Below are 21870 nucleotides of genomic sequence, written 5' to 3'. Positions count from 1 at the left end.
CTGTAATTTATAAAAATATAAATAAAATTTTAAAAAGTGAAAAAAATATGTGAAGCCACTTCAGTCATTTCCAAATATATATATATATATATATATATATATATATATATATATATATATATTTATATTTATATTTTAGCTGGACATGGTAGTACATGCCTTTAATACCAGCACTGCAGAGGCAGAGGCATGCAGATCTCTATGAGTTCAAGGCTAGCCTGATCTACAGAGGAAGTTCCAGGACAGCCAGAGCTGTTACACAGAGAAAAGCTGCCTAGAAAAACCAAACCAAAAAAAAAAAAAAAAATTAAACTTGGTTTTACTCTAGGCAGAACAAAAGAGTTAAATACTTATAATGGTTTAAAAGCACTAGAGCTAATGGCTTAACTCACTGAGTTTCTTAATTTATAAAGAAAACATCCCAGGTTTATTCTCTTTACATTAAATGTTTATATTACAAACAAAAATGTGTATCCAAACCTTACCTTCCCTCCAGACTGCTTCTTTGCACTTTCATATAACTCATCAATGTGTGAGGTGAAGGACATGAAGTCGGGAATGACAAACTTTCTTCTAAAGGCTTGTGTCAACAAAACGATGTTGCTTTGAACACACCTGTGGAATGTGATGGAAAAGAGTGGGTACCTTTTGGTCATCAGAACCTCAACAGCACTAACTAGGAGAATATTAACATTATTGTTAAACGAGAAATAACCCAAGTCAAATTTAAAACATATTCTTCCTTATGTCCTTTTCTTGCCTTCCAGCTTATCCTAAATAGATTAGAAATAAATTAGGTGTGCCTAAAATTTTTGTCAGATACTAAAATGGTAATGCATCCTTTGACGCTAAGTATTGGGAAAAATTTTATACCTCCTAGAGTTGATAATATTCAACATGAGATCTGGTCAATAAAAATCAGACTTTAAGACATCACAAATGAGATTATGAGTATTTTTCAGTTTTAAGTAGCCTTTGACGAATCTTTCTTAGCTCCTGTATAACTACTGGGTAGTATTTCTCAAAAACTTAAAATAATTGTATTTTAACATATTATTCCTGCATAACACTTTGATAACTTTATAAGATAAAACCAATTTGGTTTGGACAAACTCATTAATTTTCTTAAGTGAAAACTATGTTGACATGTATATACAAGTAATATATACTTTAAAATAAATTTTATATGAAATAGTATAATAAATTTTATATTACCAAAACCAAAAGCAAGCTATATGTGAATGAAACACATTACAGAATAAAAACCATTTCACTGTTAAAAACCATTTCAAAGACACAGCACTCTGATGATAAAAACCAATATTCTGCTTTCTTCTAAAAATGACAAAAGCTAATATCATGGCACATTTTTAACTCTGAGCTGAAAACGATCTTAAGATTTCTGAGTTATCAATAACTTAGTTTTAAGTGACAAAAAAACAACTTGCTATACATGGACGTCAAGATGCAACACCAACTATAATAAATATTTTAAGGCAAGTCCAATGAGATTTAAAAGAAAAAAAATGAAATGTTAAAATCAATTCATTGATATGAGAAGTTATTTATGTAACTGGATTCCTCACAGATAAATTAGCATGTTTCAAGAAAAAAAGAACAATGGGCATTAATGATCTTGTTTGACCTTAAAAATACCATATCTTTCTCAAATGAAAAAGCTTAAAGTAATTCCTATAATTAAGCTACTACTTATTTTTAAATCAAATATACACAAATTTAAGTTATCAACCCACTACTTACCCCCCCTACTGTTATTTTAAATGTTTAAAACTAATCAGAAGGCTGGAGAGATGGCTCAGTGGTTAAGAGCACCGACTGCTCTTCCAGAACCATGGTTTAATCCCAGCACAACCTTAGATTTTTAAAACCTGAGTTTGTGTCTAAAAGTATGGTAATTATTATAGATTAATTCAATTACAAATAATTTTATGAATTGTGGTTCCTTGGGTTCATAACTGAGAGAGAACATTTAAATTACTTTTAATTTTATAATGAAACAATGTTCATAAAGCACATTTTAAAGCACGTTTAAAGCCGACATGATGGCTCACGGCTGTTTGTTACACCAGGAGCTACGATGCCTCAGCCAGGCAGCAGATGCATGTGGTGCAGACATACATGAAGGCAAAACACCATACACACAAATTTCAAAATAAAATAACAGAAACAAACAAAACTAATCAGCCTCTTTAAAGAGGGTTACAGTTAACAAAGCAATACAAAGGACTTTGGGGACAGCGTTTGTTTGTTTGTTTGGTCTAGCATAAGATATTAATAAAAACCATGTGGAAATAGCCTTAAATGGTAAGTTACCATGATAAAGATAATTTCAGAAGACTCCAACTACACATAATGATGGGTGTTCAAATAAGATTTTCTTGGATATTATTTTAATATAGATGTCATCAGTGTACTAGAAAATAAAAGTTATTTGAAATAAATTGAGGAAAAATGCTTTTGCCTTTCAGCGGGTAAAAATCTGTGCTCTGTTCAACCACTTTAACAATTATCTTACAAATACAATGGACATTATTAATGTATTATAAATTTTTCTCAGAGAATTTTTCACTAGTAATACATTAAGTTTTTAGAAAACCAAATAACTACAAATGCAAACCGTTTGCTGTCTCTAAAAACAAGTCCAAAACTATATCACATATAAAAACGGTTCTTGTATTTCTACGGTTTAACAATGAATAAATGAGTGAATAAAGAATTTGTTAGCATAAATATTTGCTTCTTTTAACTTGAATGAATATTGGTATAAAAGTGTTAACTACATAGGTAAGCAAAGGCAATCTCTATCTTTCAAATTTATTTATCCATGTTAAAAAAAAGTTACATACAATACTTGTTTTTCTACTACAAAGGCTTAAGTAGATGAATTTTAGGTAAAAGATGAACACTTTGATTTAAGCCAGAATTATCTACCTTTATAGTTATTCTCTCAGAAAAAAAAGAATTCCATGTTTTAATATCTCCATTCCAGCAACATGGAGATGAGATTTTATTTTTGGCACCTCAACTAGGTAACTTCTTATAATTGAAATCAGAGAAGGAATGTCTCTGGAGTCATCACCTTTCAAAGTGACCCAAAAAAACCCAGTGAGAGGTTCTGAGTTAACTCATTCTAGAAAAGAAAAACCCTTTGTCTATGACCTGCTACACAGACTACTGTGTTTCCATGTCAGGTCAGGGACTGCTTATATTACAACCTTAGATTTTTAAAACCTGAGTTTGTGTCTAAAAGTATGGTAATTATTATAGATTAATTCAATTACAAATAATTTTATGATTGTGGTTCCTTAGGTTCATAACTGAGAGAGAACATTTAAATTACTTTTAATTTTATAATGAAACAATGTTCATAAAGCACATTTTTTAAAGCACGTCTAAATGTACAAATTAATGATGTCCTTAAAAATTCTAAAGCCAGTTCCCTACATCTATTATTCACAATCCAACCTACTATCAATTAACTATACTCACAGATAAACTAAAATAATTTCCCAGAAGGCACCACTATCAAGAAAGAGTACTTTGCACATGTTATTTGTAAGACAAATCCTTACTTACAAAAGCGTGAATAAGTCTAGAGATAAATTCATTTCCTTCACAAAGTAAATAGATCAACAAACTCCAATTCCTAATAGCAATCGAAAAGTAAGGTTAACGGCTACACTTTAAAGCTGGCTATATTAAGAGAGCCAAGATCATCCGTTCAAAATTGGCAGACGTGTCACACGCATGCCAGAAACTTCAGAGAACTTTACTTAAATACTTATCCCTCTCAGGACTCCAGGACATTCCCAGGAGAGATCTAGAACAAATCATTCAATCCACCAAAGAAATAAAAGGTAATTTAACATACGCATGCACACACAAAAACTTTTAAATTAAATGCAGAAATTCTTTGGATCCACCTCAACTTAATCCTGTGGTTTTGAAAAAAAAAAAAAAAAAGCAAAAATCACTGTCTTATAGCTGTTAATAATTTTATAGTGCTATCCATTAACTATTAATAAATTAAAACATTATTTGACTCTTTAGGATCAATTACAAACATATTGTCTATTAAAACATAAACTAATACAAACAGTTATAAAGATTAAGAAACAGATATGCTAGTTTCAGCAATGTGAAAATGTTCTCATTCAACCAAATTAAGGTTATAATCTTCAAAGTTTTCTTAAGTTCTCAACTGTTTTGCAAAACAAAAAAGCAAGCACACAAAAAAAATTGTAACAGCCCCAAAAACATTCCTTAGTATATTTGAAAAAAGAGAATCAGGTGATGCAAATACGTAAATATGAGGACTACAGAGCTTTTTGAAGTCCTCTTAAGTTCATCATCCAAATCACCATATGGAAATAAACTACAGACTAAACTGAAAGTCAGCAAATCATGCAGACAGAAAAAAACACCCCAACATAATCTCTAGGCACAAAACAACATTAATGGCTAATTTTCATTACAACTGACTCAAACTCAGTGTATTAAAAGAACCATAATATACACCATCACTGTCTGTCAAAGAAATATTTACAAATCCCTTTTCTCAGTTACACTAAAGTACTGGTCTTCAAAATGTAAAATTGTTTTAAAAGCAAAATCACCATACAGCATAGCAAATCACCATTAAAGGTTTGGCAGAAATTTTTACTTTTTAAAAAGATCTTTGTCTAGCATGACACCATCTGACGTTGTCTGAAGAGTTAATCTTAACATATCCATACACTCTTTCAACCTGGGATCAGACGTTCGCAATCCTGTAGATTTGAGTGCCTGTTTTTAAAAAAATAAGAGTTTGTAAATATATAAGGCAGATAATGTATATGCTTATTCCAACTATAAGTTTCATTCTTGTACATAAAAGTTTCTATCCAAGATTTGATCACGTATGTGGTATTTGTATCATTATTATCCACTTTCTGGACAAGTTTCTCATTGTTTCTTTTTCTTTCATTACCTTGAAGTGAGCATAATAAAAAATTTGAAAACAAGAGAAACACTGTCAGTCAGAACCTATAGGTCAGATAAACTTTAAGACTATATTTGAGCAATATTATATAACTAACTTAGTATTACTTCCTTGAAAGTTGAGAGAAAAATATAAAAACTTACTGTAATAAACTTGTGAACAGGGATTTTGTCTTGTCCTTCTGCAATTGTGTAGAACAGCAAATCTTCCAAGCTAGGTAACAGACCCTGTTTTATTTTACTAAAGGAGAAGGAAAATAATATAAAATTAATCCTTGTATAAATAATGTGATAGACAACAATCAGGTCCATTATTAAATAATCACTGTACCAGACAATAGTTGAGATGATACATTCATGAATACTAATTCACTGATTCAACAAAATTCAATCAGTATCATTAGAATCCACATTGAAAAAAAAGTTAAAAAACGAAATTCATTAGTAGTTTTCATTGTCAGGTCATTTTTATTTTTGGTCATATACATAATTTTAAGTCTAGGTTCTATTAATGAAAATATACAGTAGGTCTCCTTCTAAAGTCTGGCTTACTTCACTTAACATAATGATTTCCAGTTATATGCATTTTCCTGTAAATATGACTTCACGTATTCTACAGCTCAATAAAACTCCACATATTTACACACAACATTATCTATCTACCTGAGAGGCATCTACAGACACAGTTCCTGGCTACTGTGAATACTACAGCAATAAAAAGCATGCATGTGCAGTAAATCATGATCTGCTGACCTAGAACCCTGTACAGAGGAATGACAGCTGGGTTATGAGTGTTTGTCAGTTCAGTGAATGTTCATGTGGGCATCAACACTCACTGTATCTTTGTAAGATCTTCAAATGGTGACTCTAAAATCTGGGAGAGACAGCAAACTATCTCTCTATAAAAATTCCTGAACTCTGGTTAGTAATACTAGCTGTGTAATCTTTAGGCTATTTAATTAAATTCCCTGCAATTCAGAGAAAGGGGGATATAATGTCTACCTCAGAAAGTAGTCACAAAGAGTTCGCTCAATACATCCAACATTTTTTAAATGCTGCCTGATAGAATGTAAGTACTCAAACTAAGTCTAAGTTCACTGTAGTTCTTTTAATTTTTTCTCCATGTGTATGTACGTGCACCAGTACCTGCAGAGGCCGGAAGAGGGCATCAGATGTCTGGAGCCCAGAATTACAGCAGTAAGCTTCCTGACTTGGGTGCTGAGAACCAAACTTGGGTCCTCTAGAATAACACCAAATGCTCTTAACCACTGGGTCAGTAGTTGTTATTTCTAAAGCAATATACACTTATAATAAAAACAAAACTCCACATATCACAGAATAAGAAAAATCTACCAGAAACTCTTAATAACTAATGTGACAAAAATTTGCTAAGATTATCAAAACTTGTAAACAGAAAAGCAATATTCCTATCTATTGAAGAGCCTTTAAGTAAACAAATTATCACACACTAATTTACTATCTTTTGGGAAAGAGGTCTCAGAAACTGAAAACACTCCATTATTCCCATTATCATTGAGGTAAATATTATAATGACAAGAATCACAGGTCTCAGGGGCTGAAGAGATGGCTCCACAGATAAAAGCACTGTCTGCTCTTACAGAGGTCCTGAGTTCAATTCCCAGAACCCACATGGTGGCTCACAACCACCTATACTGAAATTTGATGCCCTCTTATGGTGTGCAGGTGTACATGTAGACAAAGCACTCACACATAACATAAACAAATAAAATCTTAAAAAAAAAATCACAGGTCTCAGCAAGGCATAACTAACATCTGCAAGCCCAGCCCAGGGAGGCTCAGATAGGAGGATTAGCCCACATTCAAAGCCTGCCTGGGCTACAGTTGAAACCCTGTCTCAAAACAGAAGAATCGCTGGTTTAAGGCAGACCAATCCCCTGCCTACCTATCATGACTCATTAACTGTACAAGGGAAATACATATAACTCTATTTCAAAGAGCAACCTCATGAAATAGAATAATCTTTTAAAATACCATCAGTTCTAGATTAGTCACAAGTATAATAGAAACTTTGTATTGTATGACAGCATAAGTATAATAGCAATGGGTAAATTATGTGCATTTCTCTTATTTAAAAAATGACAGATCATGTCTGTTGATAACTGTTTCTGTATTATTGAAAAGACCTTTCTATATGTCTAAATGTTTCCTGGATTAAAGATTATATAACAACTCTGAACTTTAATAAGACCACTAGTATTTCATTATTTCCTAATAAAATTACTTCCCAAACTACTGTTAGTGTGTGTACACATACATACATATATGACATAATTACATATCTGTATTAAAAGACAATAAAATAACTGACTCAACCATGTAAACATACATAAAACCTAAAATTTCTCATAAAAGAAACATTAATATTGGCATTGATATAATTTGTCTTTATTTCAAGACACTGCTGTACCAACCTTTAAGGTCTTCACATTTTTTATTAACTGTGTGTAAGTGCAAGTACACATGAGGCATGAAGGACAGGAGAACAACTTGGAGGAGTCAGTTCTCTTCCTCCATGCGGGCTGCAGTGACCCTACTCAGGTCTCTAGGCTCGAGTGACAAGTGCGTTTATCATCTCAGCTCACTGGCCCCAACCTTGCAATTAAAACAACTAACAAAACATCAATTTATTAATACTAGTATGTTTTAAAAATTAACCTTTATAAAAAGGTAATAACATATCCTGACACCTATAATATTTTAATAAATAACTATTACTTACATACTGTGCTAAACGCTTTATAAACATTTTTATTGAATCCTTTCTGATTTAATGATTTAGTGACAGAAATTCAAGTCTTACAAAATATATAATTTCTGATATTAAACAAATGTACTTGTTGACACTACCTCCACAGATAGAGAAAGACACTTAAGTTCAGAGAGGCTAAGAACCTTCCCATGGTTGCACGCCAACAGAAATAACTTTGTCTGTTTCGTTGAATCTGGGATTCAAACTTCAGTAGTGGTCCTCTGACTTACTACCTACTTACTACTTTTATAGGGCACAAGCATGCTTTCTAAATTTTTATCCTGATCTAATAGCCTTAAACAAGAGTTCATTAACAGTGATGATCCAATATTTAAAGAAAAATTGAACCAGCTGTCAAAATCAGTGACTAATAACAAACCAATTATTTACAGAAAGCGGTTTGTCAGATAAACCTTTGATAATGGTAGTTTATCACTTTAAAAACTGCAGAATAAGCTTTCTACATACTCATCAAACCAGAAAATGGTATTTACTTTGCTTAAAAGCTATGTAAATAACATGAAATATACACTTCTTTCACTTATGGTACACAGAAAAAAAAATTAAAATGCTCCTTTTATTACCACAGCTAGCAAAGTAAGTAAATATTTACTTGCTTAAAAGAAAAAGAAACTATTTTGTATCCATAGGAGGAAAAATGTAAGCCATGCCTAAGATACATGATCCTAAAATTGTCAAGACTGGTATGGCAGCTCATACCTGTAAGGCTGCACTCAGGAGGCCAGAGAAAGCAATATTCTTAAGTGCAAGGCCAGCCAGGGCTACAGAGCAAGGGCACAAACATCACTATAGCTGAACCAAGCACAAATACTTTCCCCCAACCTTTCAAAAAAGCAGAAATCACACCAAAGACCTTGCTTTATCCTACTTTCTTCTTTCCTAAACTGTACCTTTATGTTTTCATAACCATGTATTTATCTGTTAGATACGAAAGCCAAAAACTCTTTAGAAACTATACACAAGATGACTGTTTTACCCTGCTTATCACAGCTTCAGCTGTCAAACTGACACAATCCAGAGTCACCTGGGAAGAGGGATCCTCAGCTAAACAAAGATCAGGTCATACTGTCCTGAGGTAATGTCTGTGAGATATTTTCTTAATTGCTGTTAAAGTAGGAGGTCCCAAGCACACACTAGCCTGTCCCTGGGACCTGCCCCTTCTCACAAACACCTGAGCAAGTCAGCAGCATTCTTCTGTTTTCTGCCCTAAACTGCCTTAACCTGTAAGATGAAATAAAGCCTTTCCTCTACAATATACTTTTTGTTTACGGTGCACTGCAGGCTAGTTTTAAGTCAACTTAACACAAGCTAAAGTCTTTTGAGAAACCTCAATTGAGAAAATGCCCCCCATGGTATTGACTGCTGGGCAAACCTATGCTACATTTTCCTGACTAATGATTGCTGTAGGAGGGCCTAGACCACCATAGGCAGTGCCTTCCCACTAGGCATCCGGTCTTGGATGCTATCAGAAAGCAGGCTGAGAAAGCCATGAGGAGCAATCCAGTAAGCAGCACTCCTTCACGTCTCTGACCAGTTCCTGCCCTGACTTCCTTCATGATTAACTGCAATGTGGAAGTGTAAGCAAAATAAACCCTTTTTTCCCAGTTGCTTTTGGTCATGGTATTTTATCACAATAGAAACCTAAACTAAGAAACCAACAGAAACCAAACTAAGAATTGTTAAAACAACTTTTACAAAGCAAGGAGATTATTTTAAACAAAGGCCAGCATTTCACTGCAATCACATTGGTACAACTATAGTTGACTTACTCAGAACTAAATTATAGGGAAAAGTTAATAAAAATCAGACTCCAGCTATATATAGGGGAAATCAAATCACTCTGAAAATATAGACAGTCCTTTTCAGGCATGAACTCTTGTTCTCAAAGTATTTTAAATAGTTAACAAACAACCTTTCTATAACATAACAGAAGTGGGAGGATAAAACAGAGGTTGGAGACATGGATTTTTAAGGTCTCTGTCAAACCTAAAAATTCAATGAAGTGTTCACCAGACCATCAATAACAGTGTGTATGGGGGGGGAGTACTATGAACTTGGAATTTACTCTTCTGGGATACTTTGTGAAATACACAAAATGGGGTAGAATTTATCTGTGAAGTCACTTTTAAGTTCTAATTGCTAATGAGTTGCTTAAAATGATGTCATAAATTCTAATAAAACCCTAATTTTGCTCAGTATTCACATTTCCTTATTTTACAAGTACATTCTTAACATAAACACTGTGAGTGGTACTTAATGTTGAACTGTATAACTACACCGAGTAAAATAGTAAATTTTATGCTATATATATTTTATTATAATTTAAAAATTGGTTATAAAAGGTGACAGTCATGAAAATGAAGAGGGTAGAAATTAATATATTCTAACAAAGCTAGTTTTAAAAAGAAGCAGAACCAATCAGAGTACCAAGGAACCCTTATTAAGGGTTATGCTGGGGTAAGCATACAGTAAATTTAAGAAAATAAAGTTCACCGCATTAGAAAACATAAACACTCCTTCATTTACCTACTATTGATGACTGCTTTGCACCACAGCTGGCCTGAGAAGTTCTAAGAAGCAGTGCCCAAGAAAACTGAGACTCCACTTTATCTAGCCTTTAGCAGGGCAAGTTTATCAGAACTTGTCTTTAAGTATCATTCTATTAGAGTACAGTACAGATGCGTCATCAAACAAAAAATATAATGAAAAATATTTAAAAATTTATTGTTTTAATATGGCAGAGAAATATTCAACATCTCCAAGGGGACTTATATCAAAACTAATTTAGAATTTACAATTTTGATGTTTGAGGATTTTAATCGGTATGGCTAGATAATGGGTGATAAAAAGAACTGCCCAAATCCATTCTTAGTCATTTTATGCAATTTTTGGTACAACAGTACTTATTATTCTTATACAACCAGAGACATCAGAGTGGCAGCAGGTTATTAAAATGTAATTGATAAAGGTCTTCCATTTTTTTAGGCTGTTTCCAATTCAGAAGGAAAATCGTACTTATAAGCAACTATTAACAGGTGGAAATACATGTCCACTCTCATAAGCCAGACTAATACTGTCATTTTTGCTGTTCTTCTACTACTTTAAAACTTAGAATCACATAATAGCAAAATTTATATTCTAATGACTGTAGTACTTGACTTCTTCAAAACATTAAGAAACAGTCAATTTACTCAACTATCCCACTGATGCTGAACAAGGGAACCCCTTACAATTAACTACATTTTAGCACAGGAATAAGTAAACTACAGGTCATTCCTTTTGATAAACAAAAGTAGTGTGCTCCAATATACAAGACACTATATTAAAAATACTAAGGAAAAAATCTTTCTACATTTCAGTTTATTTTGTTATCCCAGCTTTCCCAAAAATATGAATAATTTATGCACTCCTCTCAAAAAGGTTTGTACTCCTTTAATAATGCCTACAAAACTTCCAAGGGTGTGTTTGTTAGTCCAACTATCAGGACAAGTTTAAAATCTTTATAACTGCACCAGAAATAAGCATATGAAAATACATTCCCCCTGAAAATCAACAAGCTCTGTGCTTTGAAAGTCTTTCACATAAGCATTTCTTTAGAAATCAGTAAAGAATACAGATCACATAATCAAGAAATGAATGGATACCTCCCAAGAAACCATTATATTCCCTCTTTATCAGTCAGAAAACTGTCAAGTTCAGACTTCATTTCTGAACTTGAAGACATCACTTCATTTCATAACCAAATCAATTTTATAATGGGACAGTCTAGAGTAAAATTAGAGTAAATGTCTCTATGTGCAACTGTGTGGAACACCAGCAGACATTTTAATAAACACAAATTTTAAAAAATGTTTTATGTTCCCTCAGTTCTACTGATTCACCTTACTGGCAAATAACTTAGGTGAAAATGTCCATGAACTATAAAATATGTTCTTGATTTACATAGGCTTTCATATTGCTGAACTATTTATTAAAGGATATTTTTTTCACCTCAGATATTATAAGAATATAGTAAAGTTTTTTGTTTTGTTTTACCAATTTGAAATGTCTTAAATACTGAAGAAACCCAAGGATCTTCACAAACTTGCTCTTTCAAGTAACATTTACTTTTCAGAAGGAAACAATATACTTCCTCTTTTTTTGTTTGTTTCAAGACAGGGTTTCTATCTGTAGCTGTGGCTGTCCTGGACTTGCTTTGTAGACCAGGCTGGCCTTAAACTCACAGAGATTTGCCTGCCTCTGCCTCCCAGAATGCTGGGATTACAGGTGTGTGCCACCAGGCCTGGCACTGCTTCTTCCTTTTTGGCTAGATATCACCTTGTTCAAAAACAAAAGACTGCCTTAAAAAAACAAAAGATGAAATTGGCGGCTAAAGAGATGGCTCAGTGGTGAAGACCACTTATTGCTTTTACAGAGGAACCAGGTTAAATTCCCAGCACCCACAGGGTGGTTTACAGCCATCCACTACTCCATTTCCAGGGAATCCAAAGCCCTCTTCTAACTTATGAGGGCACCAGGCATGCACATGCTTTATATACTTGCATGAAGGGAGAACACATTAAAAACTAATAATTTTTTAAAAGTGAAATTCCATTTGGTAGCTTCCAAATTTTGTAGGTGGCAGACTTCTTAATAAAACAAAGCTGCAAACAAGACGTCAAAGTTTCAGGACTCATTTCTATGTTCAGTGAACTTTATATAATAATTTTAGATCATATTCATGTTTATCAATGCCTACTAGATGCACGGCTTTATGTAAATATTAGGCTTCAAAAATACGGCTACAGTTACTGTTACTTTTTCCACTTCCAGTTGAAACTACAACATTTGCAAATATGTGTAAAATCTAGGCTTAATTCTCTGCAAAAAAGCAGGAGAAAGCTTATGACTTAAAAGTATACTCCTACAGAAATCACAAAACAATGAGAGATGACTAAGAAGCACAAAAAATTAGTCTTTGAGTCTTAACTCTAATTAAAGCGAACTGCAGATGCTTCTTTAAGGTCTATTATTTTAAGGATGTATATGTGAGCCTATCTATGTGTGCCTATGTACAGATGCCTGCAGAAACCAGGAGTGGGGATCGGGTCTCCTGGAGCTGGAGTTACAGGTGCTGGACATGATGCTGGGATCTGAGCTACAATCCTCTGGAACAGCAGTACCACTGGTCATCTTTCCAGCCCTGAATTATAAATATTAACCTTTAGAAAGTAAGCAGATGCAATTCAGAAGGATCATAAAAGTATCTGCCACCTATTTCAAAACATTTTATTATCCAATACCAAAATATATTATCTACATTTGACAAATAGTCTCAATTTCACTTTCAGTACTGTTTGAAGCACGTATTATTAAATCTTACTTTAAAATTTAATTCTCACAAAGGACAATGCAATAAGTTTTGTGCCACTCACATTCCATTTATAAAAAGTAGGAACTATGGAAATAAGCTATACCATTTGAAGCTAGGTGAAATGACTTTTGTATGCTATACCATTTGAAGCTAGGTGAAATGACTTTTGTATGTACTTTATTTTTAAATTAAACACTCTTGTGTAATTAAAAGCGCATTTCTTAATGCCAGACAGAGTGAAGACATGCAAACATAACTACTGCATAAGGGACACAGAGTTTTTTAGCAAGCACCAAACTGCTCTCCAAAATAGTGAACAAATGTATACTTTTATGTCAGCCATGCAAAGTGTCCTATTTTGTACCACTTTGGGATCATCTACTTAACACCTGTCAAACTGACAGGGGAAAATGATCTCACGGCTATTTTAATGAAATATTTTCACTACTACACCCTATAAAAAGTATGTTTTGTAAAAAAGTAAATACATACTAGTATTTTAACCTAATTCTTTTTCCTAATAAATAAAATGTCCAAACCAAAGGTAATTTAATGTATACACACACCAACCTTTCATAAGGATCATTTACTAAAAGATGTATCTGGGTTTTGCTGAAATTAAGAATGTCATACTTAACAGATAAATCTGACTTCTTTTAAAATATTCGTTAAGCAAGCATGCAAGTTAATCAAAGCTCCTACTGCCACAACTTATTTCTAACTGATAATTTTCATTCTAGTCCATGTCGGTTTTCTGAAAGGAAATCTAAATTCAATTTCATAAACTATGCAAAACAATTAGGGAAAAAATGACAGATCTGGCAATACATTTCAAGTCATGTAAGAAATACAAAGACAGAGCTTAGTTTAAGAACTAAGGTATCATCTATACAGACATGAGAATCAAAGCTAAAAAAAATGGAAGTCCTGTAGAGAACATAAAGTGGGGAAAGGAATAACGTTCCAATGAGGAAGAAAACCCCAAAGTGGCCAGGAAAGCAGACAGAACTGTCTTAAAATGGAAAAAAAAAAAAAGGAATGAATGTGATAATTAAGTAAGATCACTACATAGAAAGCCTGAGCAAAGATCATTATGCTTACCTATAAGGTATTAAAACATTACTCATGTAACAATTTTATCAGACAGGTCTGTGGACAATACAGCATACGGTGGTACTGGTTCGAAGTTTTGCGGGTTTTTGAAAAAAGTATGTAACTTGATTGTATTTCAACGTCTACAATTTAAGATAAGGTTAATAAAAAATATAAGGTCTGAACTAGGGAAAGAAAAGCAACATGAGCTAATAAAAGTGCTATGGTTAAGCATTAAATTTGCTCTGACCTTATTTCCCAGCAAAGTTTAAAAATGTAGACTGCACAAATAACATAGTTTCATATAAGATGTTTCTTTCAAGACAAACTTTCTCTGGGAATTAAAAGTCACATGAGTCTGAAATTCAAAGATCAACACCCTAAACAGGTTTTTTTTTTTTTTTTAAGAGTAAAAGAAGAAATTCTTAGTGAATACAGCTATGTAGTTTTTAACACATGCCCAACTTTGTTCTAAGCCTTGTATAAAATAGCAGCTTTTAATTTTCACAGGGCTAATTCTTAGTAACACCGTAAAATCTGGCAGTCCTGAGAGTGCTAGCAGAACAGATGGACTGCTGACTGAGGAAGGCCCATGATTTGAAGGCTGAATATTTAGAAAGGATAACTGGATCAACAGGAGATGACCTCCTAGGGTGAGAAAAATGTTCCTTGCATGGAAAATCAAAGTGTTTAAAAGAGGAAAACTTCACTTTTGGAAAACAGATCAAATAGAAACTTCGAAGAAATCATGATACTTTCTTCCCAATCTTCACTTTATATAAATTCATGACAGCTGTGGCTTGAATCAAATACTTGATTGGAAGCTCTCAGGACTATCATCCTTTCTGAATTTGTTCTGAACCTGTTCAGTTTTTATCAAAAATTTGGTACACACACAAACACACACAGCCACTAGGCTAGTTCCTTCACTAAGGTAAACAGGGTTATTTTACTGGCACTTGACACCCTTTAGGAATCTGAGCAAATCTTGGGAAAATTCCTTCCCTAAACTGGCATCTTTTGCTGGGCAAGATGAGGGGAAATGGCATGGGACAGCAGCCACAATATCCCTCCTAAGTTATTGGTCTGAGATGACTTATTAATATTATTAACAGGGCAATGGAACCAGAAACTTCTGGGTGAAACAAAACATAAAATTTCATTTTCCTACCTGACTTTTAGAAAAGGCACTAGAGCCATGGGGGTAGGGGAATCACAAGCACAGAACCAGAACTAGAAGGCATTCTGACCATGCAACCTGTAACTACTAACTAGTTAATAGTAGTAAATGCACTTTGCAACTGTGTTAAGTATAAACGTGTTTTATGTCACAAGCCTAGTAAACCAGATGATGGTAAGGTGAGCCCTGTATATGACTAAATGTACATAATACATTTTCTACTTCCTAAAACGTTTTGAGGTGTAAATTTAACCAAAGTTTAAAAAAAACAAAGTGGTGGTGGCAAAACCCTTTATTAACTCCAAGAGGAGGCAGAGGCAGGCAAATCTCTGAGTTTGAGGGCAGCCTGGTCCACAGAATGAGTTCCAGGACAGCCAAGACTATACAGAGAAACCCTCATTTGAACCCCCACAAAAGAAAACACACAAAGGGATTTGAGTCATCTAATCCAACACATTCAATAATGTGCCCATGACCATGATCATCAAGCTAGTTTGTGGTACAAAGCCATTACCACACAATACCACAAATTTGTCCATCACTGTTCTTTTATTAAGTGGGTTTTTGTTGTTGTTTTGTTCTTTTAAAGAGCATTTTCACTCTGGAAAATAACCAGGAATGTTTTGGAAGGTCCCGACATTAATTACAGGAAACATTAGCAGGCCTGAGATTGAGGTTATAAAATTCACACTTTCAGTTTGACTTGAGCTACTGTGCAGAGCTGTAAAGAGAAGTAAAATGGAAAACAGGACACACCAAGTCAGTATAAAGTCAGAAAAATAATATACAGGGAAAGCCTAAAAGTCAGTTTTTACCTAGTTGGGAAAAGTAAATCTATTTATGTTACACGAAAGCATTCAGGAAAGCGTCATATTTAAGAAAACATTTTATTTTCAGCCAAATTCCCATGCTAGATACACAATGAGTCAACATCCTATCACAATTAATTCCCCAAAACTACTTAAGATTTTTTTTTCATGTTTCACGTCACACTTCATTTTTGCTTTTTCCATTTTTAAAAAATCTGATTTTTTTTAAAAATCAGACAAGCCATCGCTGGTCCCTGTAGGAACAGGTGGTCCATGCTGCGTTCCTCATCCTCTAGGCCACATGTCCCTATTCCGCCTAATCTCATTTCTGAAGCATTATTTCCGGTGGCCCAGATGGCTCTACGCACGCCAAAACGATCCACCTCACAAGGATTAAGACTCCTCTGCCACATCTGGCATCCAGTGGGATGGCGGCAGAGACTTAGGGAAGGCAGGCCGGGGAATTACGGCCTGGAAAGAGGGGAGTCGGGAAGGTGGAGGCTCGGCTCCACGCCCGACTCCTCAATGTCACCGGGGAGAGATGGATGTTCTCGCAGCATCACCCTCGCCGAGCCGGGAGGCGGGCCAGGGTGGCTGCGGCGAGTCGGGGCGCCGAGCACGCTCCTCCGGGCCGGCGAGCCCCTCCGGGCGCCCCCCACCCCGCCCCCCGCCGGCCGACCCGGGGCGCCCCGCGCGGGCCGCGGAGGGGAAGTGGGAGCAGGCGGAGGGCGCGGGCGGGGCCTGATCACATGGCGCAGCCGTCGCAGGCCGCCTGGCATCGCTTTCTTTTCTCTCCCACGAGCCGCCGCCGCCGCCACCGCGCCGCGCCGCCCCGCCGCCGCCGCCCCGGGAGGACCCCTCCCCTCCGCCTCGCCCACGCCACTCACTTGTCGCCCGCGGCCACCATCTCCTTGCCCTCGCTGTTGCCGAACGCGTCCGTCTCCCCCGGGCCGTCCTTGGGGCCCGGGGCCGGCGGGGCGGCGGGCGGCGACGCCCCGGGCTGCTGCGGAGGCGGCGCGCCGCCCTTGCCCAGCTCCTGCAGGATCTCCGAGGGCGAGCTGGAGAGGCCGCCCGCGCCGGGGCCCTTGGCGCGGCCGCCCCCGCCCCACCACGGGTGGAGCCGCGCGGCGGCCACCAGGCCCGCGGCCGGCCGGCTCGCGCCCCGGGGGCGCCGGCACAGCGTGCCGAGGGGCTGCGCGCGCCGCAGGGCGGCCCCGACGGCGGCGGGCGGCCTCAGGAGCAGCTCGCGCAGCATCGCCGAGCCTCGCAGCCTCATCATGCCGCCGGCGCCCGCTGGTCACCAGAGGATGCTCCGCGCGGGGGCGGCCGCTGTGCTCCCGCAACGGTGTCCCGCGCGGCGGAGGGAGGTCTGGGAAGAGAAAGGGCCCGCGGCAGGGTGTGGTCCCCGCTGCTCCGCCGCCGCCGCCAACCCCGCCGAGCCTGCCGGTGACCGACGCTGCTCCGGCCGCCGCGAACTCCGCACTGAGGCGGACGCGCAGGGGAGGGCTGGAGACATTCCGCGCTCAGCAGCCGGGGGCGGGAGGACGCGGCGGCCCGCCCCCTGTGCGCTCTCCCATTGGCTCAGCCTGCCGACCTCGCTTCTGATTGGCCAGCCGGTCGGTCAAATTCGTCTCCGCGCCCGTGCGCAGTCCCGCGGGGGCCCGAGGGCGGGGAGGAGCGCGGCTGACGTGTGGGGCCGAGCAGCCAGCCGCGCCGCCGACCCTGCCCTCGCCTCGGGCCGCCTGAGGCCGCGCCGGGCGAGGACCGCGGACTCCGGGGTCTGGCCGCTCGCCAGGCAGGTGCGCTCCGGGGATGCGAGTCCTCCAGCTCCTGAGGAAGCCCGAGGGCGCGAGTCCCGGCCGCCCAGGGCTGGAGGGTGGCCCGGAGGTGGCAGGTCCAAGCCAGCTGCTCTCCCCCAGCTAGTGATGGGGCATGTGGCCGCCCTTCTGAGGGCATCGGTCCTGCCAAGACAGCCCCGGCGAGCTTCAACCGCCTCCTAAATGTGCTTAAAACTTTCCATGGTTGGCCACTGCCCAGAAGCGAAATGTTTTGGAAAAAATGAGCAAAATCCTTTCAGCTATGCAACTTAAGACATTTAGAACGCTGGCGCGTTAGGGACAACGAAAAGAGAAAAAGCTAGAGTAGGGTGGCTCTCCTAAAATTATTTTTTTTCACGCACACCAGTTCTCCAAAAATTTTGAAAGTCGGTTATTTCATTAGTGCTAGTTGGCTTGAAAGCAGAATGGAAGATACCTTTTCTATTTTAAAAGTTTTTTTAAAAATAGAAGCATCTAAATACCATGTCTCAAGAACTTCTCAGCCCAGTAACACTATCCATTTATCCTTTTAGATCTGTGGATCATATACATCCTGAGCCTGCGCAAACATTCCACTCCAGAATACAAATATTTGGAAACCATTTCCTGAAACAAATAAGTTTAAGTGCATGGAGTCACCAAAGTTAGCAGTATATTTATGAGATGAGAAGGGTGTAATTCACCAGATTTAGTAATCCAATAAATCTTTAAATGTTAAAGTAGATTAGTAACCAAAGAATATGACTGTACACACGTGTTATATTACATACAGGTTTGCCATGTTTAAGGTTTTTTTTTTTCCAACTTGCTTTTTAGATTAAAAAAAATGTGAGGAAAGTGACCGTGTAGAAAAAAAAAACAGAATTGCAAATTACTTGGGTGGCCTTTATAATTGCTTAATGTTAATTTGTCAAAAATATTAATATTACTGAAGCAAAGTTATGATGTATTTAGGAAAGATGGATGGTTCTATTTCTTAGTGTTGTTCTTTTTCTTAGGAACAGCTACCTAGCAGTTTTTACTGCCTCCTTTTTCTAAACCTCTTCAGACTACTCACGAGTCCAGTCAACGTTTTCATACCAATTTTTCCTAGTTTCTCCCATTTCTCAGTGAAATGGCATCTGATGGTTAAAAGTTTAAACACTTTCTAGTATAGTTACCACCTAGGAACGGGTAGACCTAGTGGGTAGAGGGCTCCGTGCTCAAGCATGAGGAGCTGAGGGGCAGATCCCAGGGCACATACCTGAAATCTAGGCCGGGAGGTATGTATGTCCGTGTCCCCAGCCCTGGAGGGCAGAGACAAGTGGATCTGCAGGACTCAGTGCTGGTCACTTCAGCTGAGTTGATGAGTTCCAAAGCCTCTGACCATTGCACAGAGACAAGCACACTGCACACGTGTGCACATGCATACATATGGACATAGAAAAAGAAAACAAAAGTAAAGAAAAGGCGCCTATGGGTAGATTATTTTCTAGTGCTTCTACTTTTTAGAATGAACTGGTAAGAAAGGACAGATGCTGCTTCTAACATTTAGAAGATCTGAGTTTACAGAGGCTTACCCTCTAAGGTAATCATAAACAACTAATGAAAAAGGTCAGCAAATCACAAATATTGCAAATAGAGTAAGTATGACAGCACTTTGATTATTTTCATCATCTTAAATATTTGTATCTTCAATGCTATTTTAATGATACAACTTTAGAAACAGTATTTCTATTATGTTAAGATTAACCATATCAGACTGTCTCTGACATGAACTCAGCGGCTGGTTCTTTGATCACCTCCCCCTGGGAGGGAAGCAGCCTTACCAGGCCACAGAGGAAGCCAGTGCAGCCAGTGCTGAGGAGACCTGATAGACTAGAGTCAGAGGGAAGAGGAGGAGGACCTCCCCTCTCAGTGGACTTGGAGAGGGGCATGGGAGGAGATGAGGGAGGGAGGGTGGGGTTGGGAAGGAATGAGGGAGGGGGGCTACAGCTGGGATACAAAATAAATAAACTAATTTATATAAAAAATTAAAATAAAAAAGATTAACCATATCTCCTTTAATCCAAACTATCATATCAAAACATTATACACATATATTAACCCGAGAAAATGCCTGCAAGAAGAAGCGTTCTGTGAGGTTAGGTTGGCAGACACTCTTGGACTTCCAGTTTGCTGTGGGATGCAGCTCTGTAGGCCTGGCGAGGTAGCCATCCAGGAAGAAACTGGACTGTGTGCACTTTGCTTCTGCTCTAATCTGAAGAATGTTGCTGAGCTTGCCCTTGAGGGCCTGTGCTCATCATGCTCAGGAAAGACTGCTGCTGCAGACTGTAACAAGGCCTCTCTACACATGTCCCGTCTTCATCTGCACAAACATGGGCGTTACTGTTTGTTGTCCAGGATGAAAACAGGAAGTAGTTCTTCTCAGACCAGCAGCTCTCAACCTGTGGGTCACAACCCCTGTAGGGGCTTGAACAACCCTTTCATAGGGTCGCTGAAGACCATCAGAAAACAGATATTTACATTTTGATTCGTAACAGTAGAAAAACCACAGTTAGGAAGTAACAGTGAAACTAATTTGTAGCTGGGGCATCACAGCATGAGGCACGGTATTAAAAAGTCACATCATTAGGAATAAGAACCACTGCCTTAGACTAAAGCTGAAGAGAACCACCTGGCATTCCTTCAACTGGTTTGCTTGGAATTCTTCTAGTTGAAGTGCTGAAGGCTTGAGAACATTTAAACAATCTTCTGCTATTACTTTCTGCTTTAACCCTGCTGAACATCACTGCTTTCTCAGGGCTGACCCGCTCATTTATAAAATGAGGGCAACACTAGCACTTATAAGACTGTTGTAGGGATTAAATGAGCGCAAATGTAGGCACTTAAAATACTACCGATCACCCTGTTAGCTATAATTGTCCTCTGATGGATAAATTGTTATGCCAAGTGCTCAGTTCTTATGTCCATTACTGAAAAGCCAAAAAACCATCTTAGAAAATACTATTTAAAGAATTAAAGCTAGAACTCTTACTTACTTCCTCTTGGAAAATAAATCTCCAAATATCTTTTAAAAAGAAAGGGAATGTGGAAAAGGTTGATTTTTTTAAAAGCTAGACTCAGTTCCCAAGGCACTACCTACTTACAAAAACCTAAAAATTAGGAAAGGATCACTAGGGAGGGGGTAGGGTGATTCTACGTGTTATATACAAATATCCTAGCATATAGCAATTACATTTAAAATCTGCCGTTTTAAGGCTTTTCATTAACCTCAAATATGTCATCCGCATAAATGAAATTACACCTTTCTTAATTGTAAAAGCACACAAAAATAATGGGATTGTATTAAATATGTGCCACACATTTGAATGGTCTGGTTGAAGACCCTCTTTCTGAGGATCCTCTGGTGGTTACCATGGAAGTTGGGGGAGGAACAGATAATTTCATTCAGAGTGATACAGTAAAGATTTCAGTTAGCTGAGTTTGTAAGTTGATACTGTTTGTACTTGGACCACTCTGGAAGCCAAGGTCTTCCATGGAGAATTACTCCTTAAGTTTTGGAGTGATTTTTCTTATTTTTCTGTGAATGCACAGAAAATTTAAATCAACTAAATCATCTCAGAGATTAAAAAAAAAAAGTTTTATTACTTGGTACATTAGCAACACCTACCCCTGGCTTTCGTAAATTGTGCAAAAGCTAGTGAAGTTATACACTCTCACAAGCTATAGTACTGTCCCCCAAAGAGGGCCTTCTTGCCTCACTTGTCTGGATTGCAGACTTGTCCTTGATGAAAAATGCAAGGACACGACATGCCTACAGCCAT

General features: G+C 37.8%; 1 protein-coding gene across 3 annotated transcripts in view; it reads right to left on the bottom strand.

The window, feature by feature from the left end:
• The window catches only part of Gls (glutaminase), a 70241-nt gene extending 52492 nt beyond the window's left edge, over positions 1 to 17749 (bottom strand). The window contains exons 1-4 of one of the 3 annotated variants that reach the window (XM_021643038.2): positions 17135 to 17749; positions 5146 to 5242; positions 4685 to 4806; positions 486 to 615 (exon numbers count right to left, since the gene is read on the bottom strand). In XM_021643038.2, the coding sequence (XP_021498713.1) occupies positions 486 to 615; positions 4685 to 4806; positions 5146 to 5242; positions 17135 to 17526 (741 nt within the window). In that variant the 5' untranslated portion in view covers positions 17527 to 17749. The remainder of the gene's footprint in view (positions 1 to 485; positions 616 to 4684; positions 4807 to 5145; positions 5243 to 17134) is intronic. The other 2 variants (XM_021643039.2, XM_021643037.2) reach the window with 2 other exon arrangements.
• Between the last annotated feature and the right edge of the window lie 4121 nt (positions 17750 to 21870).

This window comes from Meriones unguiculatus, chromosome 15 (assembly GCF_030254825.1).
Source record: "Meriones unguiculatus strain TT.TT164.6M chromosome 15, Bangor_MerUng_6.1, whole genome shotgun sequence".
In the NCBI taxonomy this organism is placed as follows: Eukaryota; Metazoa; Chordata; class Mammalia; order Rodentia; family Muridae; genus Meriones; species Meriones unguiculatus.
The sequence above is the reverse complement of the archived record's forward strand: the minus strand, read 5'-3'. Positions and strand labels throughout refer to the sequence as shown.